General features: G+C 47.7%; 1 protein-coding gene across 1 annotated transcript in view; it reads right to left on the reverse strand.

The window, feature by feature from the left end:
* DSCR3 (DSCR3 arrestin fold containing) overlaps nt 1-16841 on the reverse strand; it is a 34096-nt gene that overhangs the window by 3662 nt on the left and 13593 nt on the right. The window contains exons 2-7 of the mRNA XM_005675700.3: nt 11321-11464; nt 10070-10219; nt 4232-4312; nt 2095-2169; nt 605-755; nt 256-408 (exon numbers count right to left, since the gene is read on the reverse strand). Of these exons, the coding sequence (XP_005675757.2) occupies nt 256-408; nt 605-755; nt 2095-2169; nt 4232-4312; nt 10070-10219; nt 11321-11464 (754 nt within the window). The remainder of the gene's footprint in view (nt 1-255; nt 409-604; nt 756-2094; nt 2170-4231; nt 4313-10069; nt 10220-11320; nt 11465-16841) is intronic.

Raw genomic sequence — 16841 nt, forward strand, 5'->3', positions numbered from 1 at the left:
GGCTGATCTGACCTCCCCACGAGCTTGGCTGGCTGGTCCCTGGCCAAGTTAGTGTCCTTCAGAGAGCACGTCATCACATGAGCAGCCCACGCTGTCTCTCGGGGGATGAAGCAAGTTCTACCCTGGGCGCCACCCAGCTGCTCTGCACATAATTTTGTGCAGCAACCAAAGGACTGGGTGCTCCACGCTGCACCCGAGATCAGCAGACCAGCAGATCCATCCCCTCCCAGGGGCACCCCAAGGGCGCGCACGTACCCACTTTGAAGTTGGTGGTCTCCAGCGTTGGGCAGGTGAACAGCCGGGGGAAGACCATGTAGATGGGGATGGAGAGCCCCCGACACACGTCCCCATCGGCGATCTGAATGTTCTGAATCTCTGTGGCATCACGGGCGTAGCCTTCTGCACAGCCTGGAGCAGGGAGAGGGCATCGTGGGGTCAGGACACAGCGCACGTCCATTCAGGCTGAGGCAGCAGCCAGTGACTCTGAGAGAAGGTGCATCAAGAGGAGAGTCCCCTGCTGTCCCGCTGGCTCTGCAGGACCCTGGAGATGAGAGGCGAGCTCGTGGCTGTGGGCCAGCGGCAGCAGAGGGTCGGGGGGCCTTACCGCACGTCTCCACGCGCACCAGCTGCAGCTCGATGCTTTTGATGGCGGCCTCCGAGCTCTCCACCACCAGCTCTCCCGTCAGTGGCTGTGTGATCACACAGTTGGTGGAGTTGAGATGTCCTCTGATGAGAAATTTGGGGAGCAAGGCCCTCTGAAACGAGACAAAACCAGACACGTCAGGAATGGGAGGTGCCGGGGGAAAAGGCTTGAGCCACTCTGGTACAAAGAAGAACTGAACACAGTCTGGAAATTTACACAAAACTCACTGGGAGCCTGGCTGACAAAACTGACAAAAACGGACAGCAGCACTTACAATAGTCTGAGTAACAGACGGAATGATTCAGCAACTTATCTACAGACCTAAGGCACTTGACAAAGACCAGCTCTCTCGCCAAAGCAGCCTGCCTGCCTGCCTTAGGTCTGCACAACTCCGTCTGACCAAGCGCCATGACATAAGAATGTCCGAGGGACCTTCCCCGGTGGTCACTGGGTAAAAATCCACCTGTTAACACAGGGGACACCGGTTCGATCCCTGGTCCAGGAGGATTCCACATGTCGTGGAGCAACTAAGCCAGGGTGCCAGGACTACTGGGCCTGCGCCCTAGAGCCTGCGCTCGGCAACAAGAGAAGCCGCTGCAAGGAGGAGCCTGCACACTGCAAGAGTGGCCCCTACTTGCTGTAGCTTGAGAAAGCCCTCGCAAAGCAGTGAAGACCCAGCACAGCCATAAATAAGTAACATTTTAAAAGACGTCTCAGGAAGTTGACAAGAGTGTTTAAGGACAACCTGTCACCAAGAAAAAAAAAAAAGATAATCAATTTAAAAATGTTCCCAATTACACAATTTTGAAAAGCCAAGGAGAGATTAACTTTATTTCTGAAGAGAACAACTTTTCTTCCATGCTGGACTACACGCCTATGGACCTTTTCTCTTTGGACAGAGGAATATGGCCATGGGTAAGTGATGGTGTGGTGGGAAGAACAGGTCTGAGGAGCTAGAGACACTGCCTAGCACGCCTTCCTACGGCGAGGTCCCAGTTACTGAAGTCAATTCAAAATTTAGAACACACTGTCCAACAGAAACATGAGGTGAGCCACAAATGTGAAGAAGCGAATGTGTAATTTAAAATTTTCTACTAGCCACTTAAAAAAAAGAGGAAACAGGCGAAATTCTTCAGTATATTGAAAATACTGTCTCTTCCACGTATAATCAGTATATTACAATCATACATGATGCTTTAAATTCTCTTTTTTCCTACTGAATCTTTGAAACCCAGTCAGTACCTGACAACTACGGAGCCCGCGTGCTGCAACTATGAAGCCTGTACAGGCTGCGCGCCGCAAGAAGCCACTGCAGCGAGAAGTCTGGGTGCTGCAATGGTGGGGGGCGGGGGCACGCAACTAGAGAATGCCTGCACAGGGCAATGAGTCCCAGCACAGCCAAGGGAATGAGAAGGATGGAAGGAAGGTGCCGAGTGTACGGAGCACGTTACCTCTTTGACGTTCTGTAAGGTGTCAGGTGTGATCGTGAAGTCCACGGGGCTCGGAGTCCATTTCCCCTTCTGAGGCTAAAACAGGGGGAAGAACTGAAATCAGGAGAGAGTCCCACAGCTCCAACTTGTTTTTCCTCGTTTCCGGAAATGCAAGGCAGCACAAGAACGGGAGACCTTGGTGCTAAGAGGCAGGGTGCCTGGGTTCTAAAACACAGTTCTGCCAGGAAACAAGGCTGTGTCTGTCCAATGTCTTCATCCCCCTGACTCAAGTTTCCGCATCTGGAAAATGGGGGGCCCAGCTTGTCTCTAAGGTCCCTCGCAGGTCCAGAATTTAAAAGCAGGGCGGTGTTGCTGGGAGTCGTTTATTTGAAGCCGTCTCTGAGAATAAGATTGTACACTGAAGTGTCTCTGTGACGGGCCCGTGCAGTGCCGTTGTGGCCCTGGACCCACTGCGCAGGCCAGGTCAGTGAGGCACAGATGGCTCACCTGGTCGCTCAAGTCCAGAGCAGAACAGACAGTCAAACCCAGGCACCCTGGTTCCACAGCTGGAGCTGTTAGCGACTCAGCTGTACAACTAACCTTCTACCAGGAAGAATCACACTGTAAGGCAACAGATGAGTTATCAGCGTTATGGAAATTTGTTAACAATGACCACCTCCATCACATAGGCACAGAATCCATCAACGCAGCCAGGCTTCCTGGCGCCTGCCCAGTGCCTTTTACTCAGGTTGGGGCCCAAAGGCCACTGAGGCCCTGATGGCGGGGGAGCCATGGAGGAGAAAGGCCCCTGACCAGCTTGCCCACTTTACTCACCAAAAGCTTACTCTCAGAAATAGTCTCTTGAAGCTACTCTTTTTACTAACAGCTTCATGAACATATTCTTCCGTGAATATATTTTTCCTCACAGCACATAAAGGAATATTTAACTTGTCAACTGTGGGTCATGGCGTAATTTGGCTTCTAGTGAAATTATTCACAGAGACCGTGATCCCTGGGGGCTAACTGTGGGTGACCCCCAGGAGCAGGGAGGAAGCCCCAGGTGGCTCTGCCACCGCCACCAGCCTGTGTGGTCACCGGGCGCCCAGCCCTGGGCAGGGGGCTGAATTTGGGCTTATTCTTCACAAAGGTGGAGGCTCTTTTTATTTAAGACATGAAATGGCATGTGGTTTTTTTTTTAAGGGAGTAATCTACATGAAGAAGAAAATTTTTTTAGCTTCCATTTGAAAACCGTTGATTGGACAGAAGGAAAACATCTGTTTCTAAATGAAGTGACTTCCAAAAATGAGAAATATTTTCATATTTTTTTTTAAAAACCGTAGCACTGAAAGAAACATCTACTGAAAATTTAGAGAGGGAAACTACACACAATTGAAAATCCTAAAAAAGTCACAAAATTGATGCAAGGGCATCAGTGATTTCACCGATCTTATGCACACGGGCTCCCACATCTTCCCCTAGTCATCACTAAGGCATCCGTGGACATTTCATAACAGGGTCCAGAGGCCCTGCCCCAAAGGCCTGGAGAACTGAGACACAGGGACGCCAGGGCCGTGGGCACGAGTGCCAGCCCCGACATGTCCCCTGGGGGGAGGGGACCTAGCCCCCCCAGTTGGCATGTGAAAGGACCGCTTAAGGACACTCTGTCACCGTAGAGTCCCGGCAGAAGGTGTCTGAAAAGGCTCTCCCTGGCCCCTCCCCAGCACCCCAGCGTGTTCCTGCCTCATGGGCCAAGAACGCGGGGCCCTGGCCTTCCTACCCTGCAGCCGGGCACGTTTCTGCCAGCTGTTAGTGGAAGCGGCCTCGAAGGACGAGACGATGCCTCCCTCCAGGACCAAGGGCGGGCTTGCGCACCTGGCCTGGGGCTCCTCAGGTGAGGCACAGACCCCTCAGGCGCAGCACCCCGTGGGCTAGGGGCATCGCCCGGCGGGTCTGGCCCAGGGGATGGCATGCACGCTGCTACCCTGCTGCTGGCCAGGCCGGGAGAATCATGCTCCCCCGTCTCTGACCCAGGAGTCCCGGGGCCCTGTGCAGCAGCCACGGAGCACAAGCAGATAACTCACTGCTGCCAAGCGGGTGCAGCCCCAGGCCCCACGGGAGAGTCCTGCTACCAAGCCCAGGGCCCCCGAGGGCGGCTTACAGTGGAGTGGACGATGAACTCGCAGGTCTTGGTCAAGTCCTTGGCCAGCAGGGACCGCCGCATGTCACAGCGCAGGGTATACTGCAGAGAAAGGCAAAGACGTTCTTGAGAGGGTCTGCTCTCATCACAGAATCACACACAGACAAGGTTCCGTCCCATTAACGCGCCATACAAAATCAGTCTACAGACCCGGGGGAGTTAACGCTCAAAATGAAAAGCATTTCTGTAATAGACACCTCAGCCCGTGCCCAGGGCCATCCTAGAGCTGGACCCCTGGAACGGGTGCAGAGTCTCACGGAGCCCCACCTGTCACACAGGGAAAGACCCGTGAGGCAGAGCTGGGCATCAGCCTCCCTGTGTGAGCCCGGACAGGGAACACGGCCTCTCTGAGCTTCAGCTTCCTGCTCTGGAAGATGGGGACACCGATGCGACTTTAGTGAGGACCTGGTGAGATGACAAGTCAGGGCTGGCACATCACGGCTCTGGGTGAAACAGCAGCGACTTTATAGAAAGGATGAGAAATCACGGCAGCAGAGCTGCAAACCCTGGGGCATCGAGACTCACAGCCAACGAGGCAGACGCCCCGTACCTTCTGCAAGACAGGCCCTGTGCCCTGCGAGGGGGAGCCCAGGCTGGAAACTCGGCCTGACTCGAGACTGTCCCTTCCCATCCTGTCCATGGCAGCGAGAGACTGCTAACAAAACTCTATGGCACATTACTGTCTTCAACAAACAAACAAAAATCGCGTACGTTTAATAAAGCAAGCTAGTGTTTTAATCATCTGGGGAAAAACATTACAAATAATTTGTAGAACTGGAACCATATGTGTCGTGAGTCAAGACATTACGACTATTATGACCGACCTGTCCAGGTTAAAGAAGAACTATGTACTTAAGGTACTTACTATGTATTAAGGTTCTCCTGGGAGATGAAACTTTAGAAAAGAAATAGAAAAGAACACCGTTGTCTACAAGGGCCTTTATATGTGTGTGTGTGTAGTCACAATCATATATATATATATACACACACACACACACACACATACATATGTTGCTACTGTTAGTTGCTAAGTTGTGTCCCACTCTTTTGCCATCCCAAGGACTGTAGCCCACCAGTCTCCTCTGTCCGTGGATTTCCCAGGGGCAAAAACACACATACATTCTCTACCGAGATTTTGGTCTGGCCTCCCCAGCCGGACTAGCTCAGCAAGGACTGCGCTACATATGCGTCTGTTCCGTTTGCATATGTGACACACACGCGCGTGTGTCTGTGTAACTGTCCTTCCTGTACAGCCCACACGCTATGGGCAGTATTTTGTTGGGCCTGCCTGGTCTCCCTGATTCTTTTCCCAATGGGAATGACCCTTCCTCATTTTCAGCCTCAGTGGTTTGGGAGGGCTGGCTTCCCCCAGCCCACCCTGGTTTGGAAGTGACCAGAGCCAGGACCGCTGCTAGACCAGGGGAAGAATCCTTTCTGCGGGGGTGGCCAAGCCAGGAGAATGTTTTCTGCCACTAAGAACGCTGAGCTGGGGGCTGACCGGTGTCCCCTCTCCCAGCCTACACAGTCCCCTGGAATCATGAGTTCCAGGATCCAATGTCCCTTTTTTGGCTAAGCCAGTTTGAGCGAGATTTCTATAATTTGTAAATGAAAGAGTGTGAATAATGGGTACCAACTGGGTCACTAAAGGGTTTTTTTAAGTGTGAAAGCCGTAATTGGTAATATAAGGCAGCTGGTGATGAGTGGGAGAGGGCAGAAAGATGGAGAAAACAGGAAAACACCAATGTGTTTTAGGAATTGCACGGAAACCTGGGTTCGATCCCTGAGTTAGGAAGATCCCTTGGAGAAGGGAATGGCTACCCACTCCAGTATTCTTGCGTGGAGAATCCCACAGACAGAGGAGCTTGGCAGGGCTACAGTCCATGTGCTCACAAAGAGTCAGACATGACTGAACGATTTTCACTAAATTTTTTTATGGCACTTTCTTGATTAATTCTGACAATACAAAGGTAAGGACGGTTGACATAATATACAGATAGTCACCATGAATTCATTTATTTAATCATTCAGCGATTATTTACTCGGCATGTTCTGGGTGCTGGGAACTAGGCTGAGTAAGTACTTCACAAAGAGACCTCATCAACCCCCAGGAGGAGAGGTCATGAAGGCCATCTGGTTCACAGAGGTGGGATCTGAGTTTACACCTGCCTGCGGCAGACACCCACACTCCAAATCTTTATGCAATACGGTAACTCAAGCCTGGGTCTGTCTGCTGCAAAGCCCTGGATCTTTTCACTCCATCTGGATCTTTCCCAATTATTAATGAGTGATCTACATGGCAAGACCTACAGGAGGTTAAGGAGGGTCAGATGTGAGCAGGGCTCCAGAGGAGGTGTAAGAGTCGATTTCTTCTTTGGCTATGCTGTGTGCCATGTGGGACCTTCATTCCCTGACCAGGGAGGAAGCCAAGCCCCCTGTACTGGAAATGTGCAGCCTTAACCACTGCACTGCCAGGCAAGCCCCAAGAGGCGATCTCTTCTGACTGACAGTAAACACACCATGGAGGGGAATGAGGAAAGAAGACACGGGCCAGCAGATTTAAAGCAGACTCCTAGAAGGGGTATTTTCACCAGGAACAAGGAGGACAGGCATCTCGATCATTTACTGCTGAATAAACCATTTCAGCAGAAGTGTGGGTACCACTGTACTTTGTGTTAACAGTATAAAACCCAACTAGGAGGGCCACAAGAGTAGAACAAAAATAAAACTACCCTGTGATTTAAACAACTTTTCAAGGAAAAAGTGGTTGTACAGAAGACGACTGGCAAGACTGACAGCTTCCTCTATGCTCCATCTACAAATGAGGATGAGAGATGGATGCAAACGTGGCTGAGGAGAATCAGAGCAAATATGATGGAGCCCTCCGCCTAAGAAGTGACGAGGAAGCCCGGCCCTGCGAGCAAGCCAGGCCCTGCGAGCTGGCAACCTACTACTGGCTACATTTTAAATCCTTTATGTTGTCAGGCTTTTTACTATTTTTACATTACAGTGAAGTGAAGTCGCTCAGTCGTGTCCGACTCTTTGCGACCCCATGGACTGCAACCCACCAGGCTCCTCCGTCCATGGGATTCTCCAGGCAAGAATACCGGAGTGGCTTGCCATTTCCTTCTCCAGGGGATCTTCCCGACCCAGGGATCGAACCCAGGTCCCCCACATTGCAGGCAGACGCTTTAACCTCTGAGCCACCAGGGAAGCCCCACATTACGGTACCACAACGCAATTCAAACAATAAATGAAAAGTGTCTCTGCACCCGTATGATTTGAGAAAGACTGTTGTTAAGGCTCAACAAGAACACCTTCTCTCCCAAGTGACACACCCGGGAATCTTCACGGAAAGTGTGATGAGTCCTGGCGCTGAGAAGGCCACGCCCTGTGGGGCCACGGTGGTCGCTGCCCCTCTGGGTGGCACCTGCCCACTGTTCAACCAAGAGGCTGGAAGAAGGCCTGTCCAGAGACTGAATGAGTGCACGGATGAATGAGAATGAGATCAGGAAGTTGCAATCCTGGTGTCTCCCAAGACGCATGCTTCTCAAAAGAAGCAATGACGAATCTGAGTTAAGAACTGGGAATTAGATGACACTGGAGAATTTCTGTTCCTACTGAGAGATGTGAAAACGTTAACTGGCGTTATGTAGAAAGAATGTCCCTATCTTCTGGTGATTTTAAGATGAAGTGTCAAGATTCTGTAACTAACTTTGAAATGATTCAGAATACAGATGAAACAAAGGTGGCAAAATTCTAATAAATGTTGAATCTAGGTGATAAGCCAAAGAGTGACCAGCTCTTATAAATATGAGGTTGAGAGGACATCTCTATGGTTTTAGAAATTTATGAGATATTTGGGGAGGTGCAGAATTCCATGTTACAACATTCTGAGGTTGACCCTCAAAGTGGTAAAATCTAATGACCAAAATAAACCGAGGTCAGGGTGATTATTTACTAAAGAATTAACCACATGCTAACTCTCCTTCTACATTTGAACTGGTTTCCAGCTCACATACAGCTGCACAGGACCCCAAGTTTTTGTATTTTCATCTGATGCCCTTCCAGGCACTATGTGGAAAAGGGTGAGACTTCCAACTTTATGTTAAACAAATGAATCTTTTAATAAGAATGCTAAACACAGGAAAAGAAAGTGACAAGTAAGAAGTATGACCACAGAAAATTGGATGTTATTCTATTGTTTCTAATGAATGTATGCTTCTATTAGTAAATAGACAGCATCAAAGAGCTGTGTGGGTAAACCAGGTTGATGGTGATTCTGACAAGAGAAAAAAAAATAATTTTGAAAATGCAATGTTTGAGAGATTTTCTGCAAGGAGACCCAACCAGTCCATCCTAAAGGAGATCAGTCCTGGGGGTTCACTAGAAGGCCTGATGAAGCTGAAACTCCAATACTTTGACCACCTGATGTGAAGAGCTGACTCACTGGAAAAGACCCTGATGCTGGGAGGGATGGGGGAAGGAGGAGAAGGGGACAACAAAGGATGAGATGGCTGGACGGCATCACTGACACAATGGTCATGGGTTTGGGTGGACTCCAGGAGTTGGTGATGGACAGGGAGGCCTGGTGTGCTGTGGTTCATGCGGTTGCAAAGAGTCAGACATGACTGAGCGACTGAACTGAACTGAACTGAGAGATTTTCAGTCTTGCAAAAAAAAAAAAAAAAAAAAATGCACTTTTCATTCACTTTCTTTCATGGTAAAAATATTCTGCATCTTGAAAGCAGGTCAGAGGACTTGGGTCTCTACACCAGCGGTGTGTCTACGCAAGTGGCTCCTTTTGAGTCCAGGCACTTTACTGTCCCTTCTTAGGAGCGGCCCGAAGCCCTCAGTGTATTTACTGCTGAAACAGGTGCACTGACGAGAAAGGACTAGAAAAGTTTTTGTACAGAAAGATATTTACTGTGACAGATTACATCACACTACATGTGTTTCTTTTTGACCAATCTTTCAAGCCATTCATAAAACCCACATGCACACAAACCATGGGTTAAACTCTCACGAGTGTCCGGAGGATTTTTATTTTTAAAGTGCTGCATTTTACAGCAGGGGAATCATCTCTACCAGGACCAAATTTCAGCTAAAACTTAATAAATCAAAAAAATTTCCTAACTGCCAGCCCTCTCGCACACACGTGAGACAAAATGCTTTTGTCTCATCCGGCGAGGGACCGGCTGCAAGGCTGATATCACAAAAGTACCTTTCTTTCCACTGAATAAAGGAAAGGCTCTTTTTCTCTCGCTCTGAGTCATGACTCCAAACTGCGTCTGAGACAACAATGGGGACTGTGACAGACATCCTGAACCGGCAGAGGTGGACAGGAAGTCATAAATCCACCTCCCCCCAACTCATTTACACGGGCTCTTCAATAAAGAACACAGGCCTATGTCAGAGCGGCAGCCTTTGGGTATGAAACAAAGAGATACTTATACGTTCGAAACAGACAAGTCGGTGCGGCACCAGAGAGGCGTGAGGGCCTATCTATCTCCAACAATAAAGCACCCCCGACAGTGTTGGCGTGGCCTGCACAGGGCCCCAGAGAAACGGTGGGACTCCTCAGGAGAAGCTACACTGTGGGCTCTCCAGGGTCTCCATCAAGGAAAACGGTCGTATTTACATACACACACTATGTTCTGCAGGGCAAGATGAGAAATCAGCACAGAACACAGGCGGGGCTTAGCAATGCCTACAGCGTTAAGTTCTTGGGCCCATTTATTTACGAACTTTCAGTGACACAAAGAGCAAGCTGTCGTGCACAAGAGAAGTCAGGACACGCACCTGGATGTTGACGAACACGCCGTGGTACGTCTCGTACAGAACTTTGTTACTCTTCACGTGCAGTGGAAACTCGAAAGGAATTTCTGTTTTGCCTCCGGGAAATTTTCCTGGCTTCACCATTTCGATGGTACTGTTGATGACCTGGATGGGCTGCAAGGGCACGTGCAAGTCGGTCCATCAGCCCGCGCTCCTTGTCACGTGACTGTGGCTAGTAAATCATCTCCTGGGAGATCTGCACCCCCACCCCCCAACCAGCTGCTACCATCCTGCTGCTCAGGGCAGCCTGGCAGTGCCCAAGTTGGGTTCATTTCTAGGACTGGACGCTGTGGTGTTGGGTATAAGTAGGAAATGCACTGATACATTTCTCGCTCTTATCCCCAAGTATCTCAGCTTGACCGTCCCCTAACAACCCTTCTGACGTGTACCCCCACCTTCAGCGTGAAGCAGACTTGCAAGGAACCTGAGGAGGGGCAGACCCCTTCCTCCCCACCCCAACCCCCCGGCCCCCGGCCCCCGCTCCAGGCACCTGGGCAGTCTGGGCCCTGGGAGCCAGACTGTCCTCACACATGCCTCAGCGGCAGGTGGTACACCTTCCTCAGGGAGGTACTCCGAGCCTCGGTTTACAACCACACAGAGAAAACCCACAACTCTGGAAGTGAGTCCCTCAAGTGCTGACGGAGGAAAAGAAAAGAAAGCTGTGGGGACGTGTGGACAGGCCCTGAAATCTGCATGCTCTTTGTGAACCCTTCTTTCCCCTTAACTCTTCCTCCTCAGAACTTAAAAGAGTTAAATCTGCCCTTCAGGAAAAGGAAACTCTACATACAGCAGAAAGTTTACATCCTAGAACACAGAACCACAAGCGACAGGAAAGAAGGGTTTCACCAGCGTTTTACCTGGACGCAGCTGGACTAAAATAAGAGTTATAATAACAGTTTTGCTTTAGGAAGGTGAGAGGTGAGAAGGCCCAGGCACAACTTCCCAGAGGGCTCTGGGCTCTGTAAGGGCTGAAGGTATCCCTATCAAGTCCCCCTAACCCTGTCTGATGAGAATAAACACAAGCAGACTTTTGATAACAGCATATATTCAGAATCAAAATATCTGCATGTGTGTTTTCAGTTTGATTACTGAGCCGTAAAAGCATGCCTGCCACCATTCCTAGCAAACAACAACGATGAAGCTAAGACACCACATGCACACCAACCCCCAACATTTGGAAAAGGAGCTAAAGACGCGCAAGTCAGGCATTCTTACCTTAACGGAATTATAGAAGGCTTCGAACACTCCCACACTCTTGGCACTGAGCTGCAGGTTCACGGTTCCTTCCACCGTCAGGGAGAGGCCCTGGTGCTGGACCGAGTCCTTCCCAGATATGACCACCACCCCGGAGAGCATTTCCTGGGGAGGGGAGACAGCCACCCGACACGTTAGCATGGTTCTTTCATCCGCCTGGTTCACTAGCAAAGTTGGCCTCTGGAACCATCAACGTGGTCCAAGATGAAGATGCTCAGTGGGCACTTGTCACAGAGATGCCCGGATGGCATGGTGGGGAAGGCCCGGCCCTGGGGAGGGTCCAAGCGGGTGCAATCTCATCTCCCCACCACCTGCCGGACACAGGTTCCCACTGGAGAATCCCAACACAGGTCCGGTTTCAAAAGGGCAAAGAGCAGGGCCTGGGGGGATGGCAGATTCAGCGCCGCCAGGCACAGGAGCGTGTATGACGACCCCTAAGAAGGGTGACACGGGGAAGACCCTCTTCTTTACCTTCTTTCTCAGTGACGCTAAGATGGCGACACACTGGAAAAGGCATGAGCGGCTCCGCGGCATGTCCCCTGCCCAGCGAGCCTGGCGGCCACCCTTCAGCACCCTCCGTCCCCGCCCCCGCCCCACCATCCTGCTTCACAAGCTGGTGCGCGGTCCAGCACGAGGACTCCGCGCCAGACCACCATTCACTTCACTGCAGACACTGAAGTCAGAGAACACAGACATTAACCTCACTCCTGCCTGTCACCACGGACGTGACAGTCTCCACCTGCGATGGGGGTCTATGTGCAGCAGGGAGCAATGGGGTGCTGGAGAAGACTCTGGAGAGTCCCTTGGACTGCAAGGAGATCCAACCAGTCCATCTTAAAGGAGATCAGTCCTGAATACGCATCAGAAGGACTGAAGCTGAAGCTCCAATACTTTGGCCACCTGATGTGAAGAGTTAACTCATTGGAAAAGACCCTGATGCTGGGAAAGATTGAAGGGGACGACAGAGGATGAGATGGTAGGATGGCATCACCAACTCAATGGATGTGAGTTTGGGTAGACTCCGGGAGTTGGTGATGGACTCCCTGTCCATCAGCCTGGCGTGCTGCAGTCCATGTGGTAGCCAAGAGTCGGACATGACTGAGCGACCAAACTGAACTGAACCGAAGAGAATCCACAGCAAATACAAAACAACACCTTTCTGAAATGACCTTCAGATTCAGTGTGTGATAGCTGTCACATGGTGATATGATGGCAGAAAAGGAAAAAAATTGCAAAAATTAAAAATGATCCCACAGATCTAAGTATTAAAAAAAAATCTGTTCTACTGGCATTTAAATCTGTTTACCTTTTATTTCCTATAGTCATTGGGTGAAAAAACATTCACTGAGTTTTCACATTCTGTGCAATTAGGGGAGCGGGGGATATTCTATGTATCTTGAAGTGAAGTGAGCTGAAAGTTGCTCAGTCATGTCTAACTCTTTGCAACCTCATGGGCTATACTGTCCATGGAATTCTCCAGGCCAGAATACTTGAATGAGTAGCTGTTCCCTTCTCCAGGGGATCTTCCCAACCCAGGGATTGAACCTAGGTCTCCCGCATTGCAGGCGGATTCTTTACCAGATGAGCCACAGGGAAGCCCTCTATGTCTCTTAAATATTCTAAGTATTTTGGTTTTGTTTACTGCTCCCCACCCCAAAGCCCTGAAGTCTAAATTAAAACAAACAGTATCAGCTCCATTTTAAGCAGAATTCAAGATGCAGAACACATTTTGTTCTTAATGTTAAGAAGCTCATAAGCAAATTTGCATGAAAACTCTTCTGAAATACTAATTTAACTTTTAAATTTTTAATTAAAATTAGTTCTATTAACTTTTGTACAACAGAATGAAATAAAAACCTAGTTTTTCATCATTTAAATCCACTAGTATATTTTTTAAAATATACTTAAAAATATAGAGTGTCCCAGAATTGAAATCGGACAAAACAATTTCACAAACTTTATCAATTAAACAACACATTAGCACTTGGTTCCGCTTCTATTTAATTGTAACATTTTCAGCTAAATGTTTCCCATTCTTAATTTCAATTAAGAAATGACAGTGGAGAGAATACAAATTTAATTGTAACATTTTCAGCTAAATGTTTCCCATTCTTAATTTCAATTAAGAAATGACAGTGGAGAGAATACAAATTAAGAAAATGTGTGTGTGTCAGTTGCTTAGTCGTGTCCGACTCTTTGCGACCCCATAGACTGTAGCCCACCAGATCCCTCCGTCCAAGGGATTCTCCAGGCCAGAATCCTGGGGTGGGTAGCCATGCCCTTCTCTAGGGGATCTTCCTGACCCAGGGACTGAACCCGGGTCTCCTGCACTGCAGGTGGATTTTTTACTGTCTGAGTCACCAGGGAAGCCCATGGTACAGTCACAAAAACTGAACAAATTAGCCTGCAAATGAGGCCAATAGGTCTTATAGGTCTTTCTTCAGGGAAAAAAATAGCGAAGCAAATAACTAATCAAGAAATAACAAATATCAAAGACACAGTAGTAATTAAAATAATAATAAAAGAACACATTGTTCAACTGCATATAAGTAAATTTGAAAAGTCAATAAAGTGATTTATTTTTCTAGGAAAATATAATTTATCCAAACTAACTCCAAAGGAGATGGGAAAGCTAAACAAACAAGTTAGAAAAATTAGAAAAAGTGACACACGAGTCCCCCACACCCACAAAGCACCAGGCCTAGAGAGCTTCACAGATCATTCCCAAATGTGTAAGTACAGAAAAAACCAATATTAAACTACTCCAAAACACAGAAGAAGAGTTTCTGTTTAAAAAAGTTAAGCAAATACAACAACACTAAAGTGAGACAAAATCCACACACACCTGACCTGCCTCCTGAGAAATGTGGATGCAGGTTAAGAAGCAACAGTTTGATCTGGACAACAGACTGGTTCCAAATTGGGAAAGGAGTACGTCAAAGCTGTATATTGTCACTCTGCTTATTTAACTTCTATGCAGAGTACATCATGAGAAACGCTGGGCTGGAAGAAGCACAAACAGAATCAAGATTGCTGGGGGAAATATCAATAACCTGAGATATGCAGATGACACCACCCTTACGGCAGAAAACGAAGAAGGACTAAAAGAGCCTCTTGATGAAAGTTAAAGAGGAGAGTGAGAAAGTTGGCTTAAAGCTCAACATTCAGAAAACGAAGATCATGGCATTCGGTCCCATCATTTCATGGCAAATGGATGGGGAAACAATGGAAACAGTGACAGACTTTATTCTTTGGGGCTCCAAAGTCACTGCAGATGGTGACTGCAGCCATGAAATTAAAAGACGCTTGCTCCTAGGAAGAAAAGTTATGACTAACCTAGACAGCATATTAAAAAGCAGAGACATTACTTTTCCAACAAAGGTCTGTCTAATCCAAGCTATCGTTTCTCCAGTAGTCATGTATGGATGTAAGAGTTGGACTAAAAAGAAAGCTGAGTGCTGAAGACTTGATCCTTTTGAACTGTGGTGTTGGAGAAGACTCTTGAGAGTCCCTTGAACTGCAAGGAGATCCAACCGGTTCTGATTTCCTAACGAAATCAGTCCTGAATATTGATTGGAAGGACTTATGCTGAAGCTGAAACTCCAATACTTTGGCCACCTAATGTGAAAAACTGACTCAATGGAAAAAACCCTGATGCTGAGTAAGATTGAAGGCAGGAGAAGGGGACGACAGAGGATGAGATGGCTGGATGGCATCACCGACTCAATGGACATGAGTTTGTGTATACTCCAGGAGTTGGTGATGGACAGGGAGGCCTGGTGTGCTGCAGTCCACGGGGTTGCAAAGAAACAGACACGAATGAGCGACTGAATTGAACTGATCAACATGAAGAGAATTTTAAGAAGGAAGATAGTGGGGTAGAAAATTAATATACAAAAATCAAGACGGCAACACGTACACAACAACAATCAAACATGAGAAAACATGTTGGAAAAAAATATTTTTTTTTCCAAAGCAAAAAAAAAAGAAGGCTTTCCTGGTGGCTCAGTGGTAAAGAATCTGCCTGCCAATCAGTTCAGTTCAGTTCAGTCACTCAGTCGTGTCTGACTCTTGGCGACCCCATTAACTGCAGCACGCCAGGCTTCCCTGTCCATCACCAACTCCCGGAATTTACCCAAACCCATGTCCATTGAGTCGGTAATGCCATCCAACCATCTCATCCTCTGTCGTCCCCTTTTCCCCCTGCCCTCAATCTTTCCCAGCATCAGGGTCTTTTCCAATGAGTCAGTTCTTTGCATCAAATGGCCAAAGTATTGGAGTTTCAGCTTCACCATCAGTCCTTCCAATGAACACCTAGGATTGATCTCGTTTAGGATAGACTGGTTGGATCTCCTTGCAGTTCAAGGGACTCTCAAGAGTCTCCTCCAGTACCACAGTTCATGGGTTCAATTCCTGGTCCGGGAAGATCCCATATGAGGCAGAGTAGCCAAGCCTGTGTGCCACAAGTATAAAACCTATGCTCTAGAGCCTGGGAGCTGCAACTACTGTGTCCTTGAGCCACAATTACTCAAGCCCACTGGTCTAGAGCCTATACTCTGGAACAGGGGACATCACCCCAATGACAAGCCCTCACACTGCAACTACAGAGTAGCCCCTGCTCACTGCAACTAAAGAGAAGCTGGAAGCAACAAAGACCCAGTGTGGCCAAAATAAATATAGAAATAAAATTATTTTTTTAAAGGCAACAAAAGTTAAAATATATAAATCAATTTAACAGGAAATGAGTAAAACCCTGATAAGATGAAAACTTCAAACATAGTTGAAGAGCACAAAAGAAATACATGGAAAGCCATACCCTGTTTTTGAAGTTTTATGACTCTTAATGTGTCTACTTTCAATCTATAAAGGTAACATAATTCAAAGACAACAACATCAGAATTTTTTTTTCCTTTTTTTAGAAGGGCATGGTATGGAAGGGTAAGATAGATTAGAAAGCTGATTTTTAAATCATCTGGAATAATAAATAGGTTCTAAAATGAGGAGGAAAGAGGGAGACTAGCCCTATGAGATACTTTAACACCAAAATAACTTACAAAGTGTGGGGCAGGGTGTATGTCGGCTGAAACATCAATGGGACAAGAGGGAAACCCCAGAAATAGACCCAGATTGCAGAGGAATTTAATAGATGATAAAGGAAGCACTTTAAATCCAGAGGATTTATTCACTAAATAATACTGGAAAACTAGCCAGAGACCTGGGGTAAAAAGCGGCCAGAAAGCTGGCAAAAAAAAAAAAAAAGTTAAGTTGGATTCATACTGAAGAGCTTTGTATGCAAGAAGTTCTAAATACAAACACCTGAATAACCAAAACTTTAGAAGAAACCAGAGAATGACTTTTATCACATCAAAGTGGGACACGCCTTTCTAAGAATGATTCGAAACTCTGAATAACAAATATGACTGCCAAACCAAAAATAGTTTATTACACAGAAGTGATTACAAGCAATATTGCTTATACAAAC

Source organism: Capra hircus, chromosome 1, assembly GCF_001704415.2.
Source record: "Capra hircus breed San Clemente chromosome 1, ASM170441v1, whole genome shotgun sequence".
Classification (NCBI taxonomy): Eukaryota; Metazoa; Chordata; class Mammalia; order Artiodactyla; family Bovidae; genus Capra; species Capra hircus.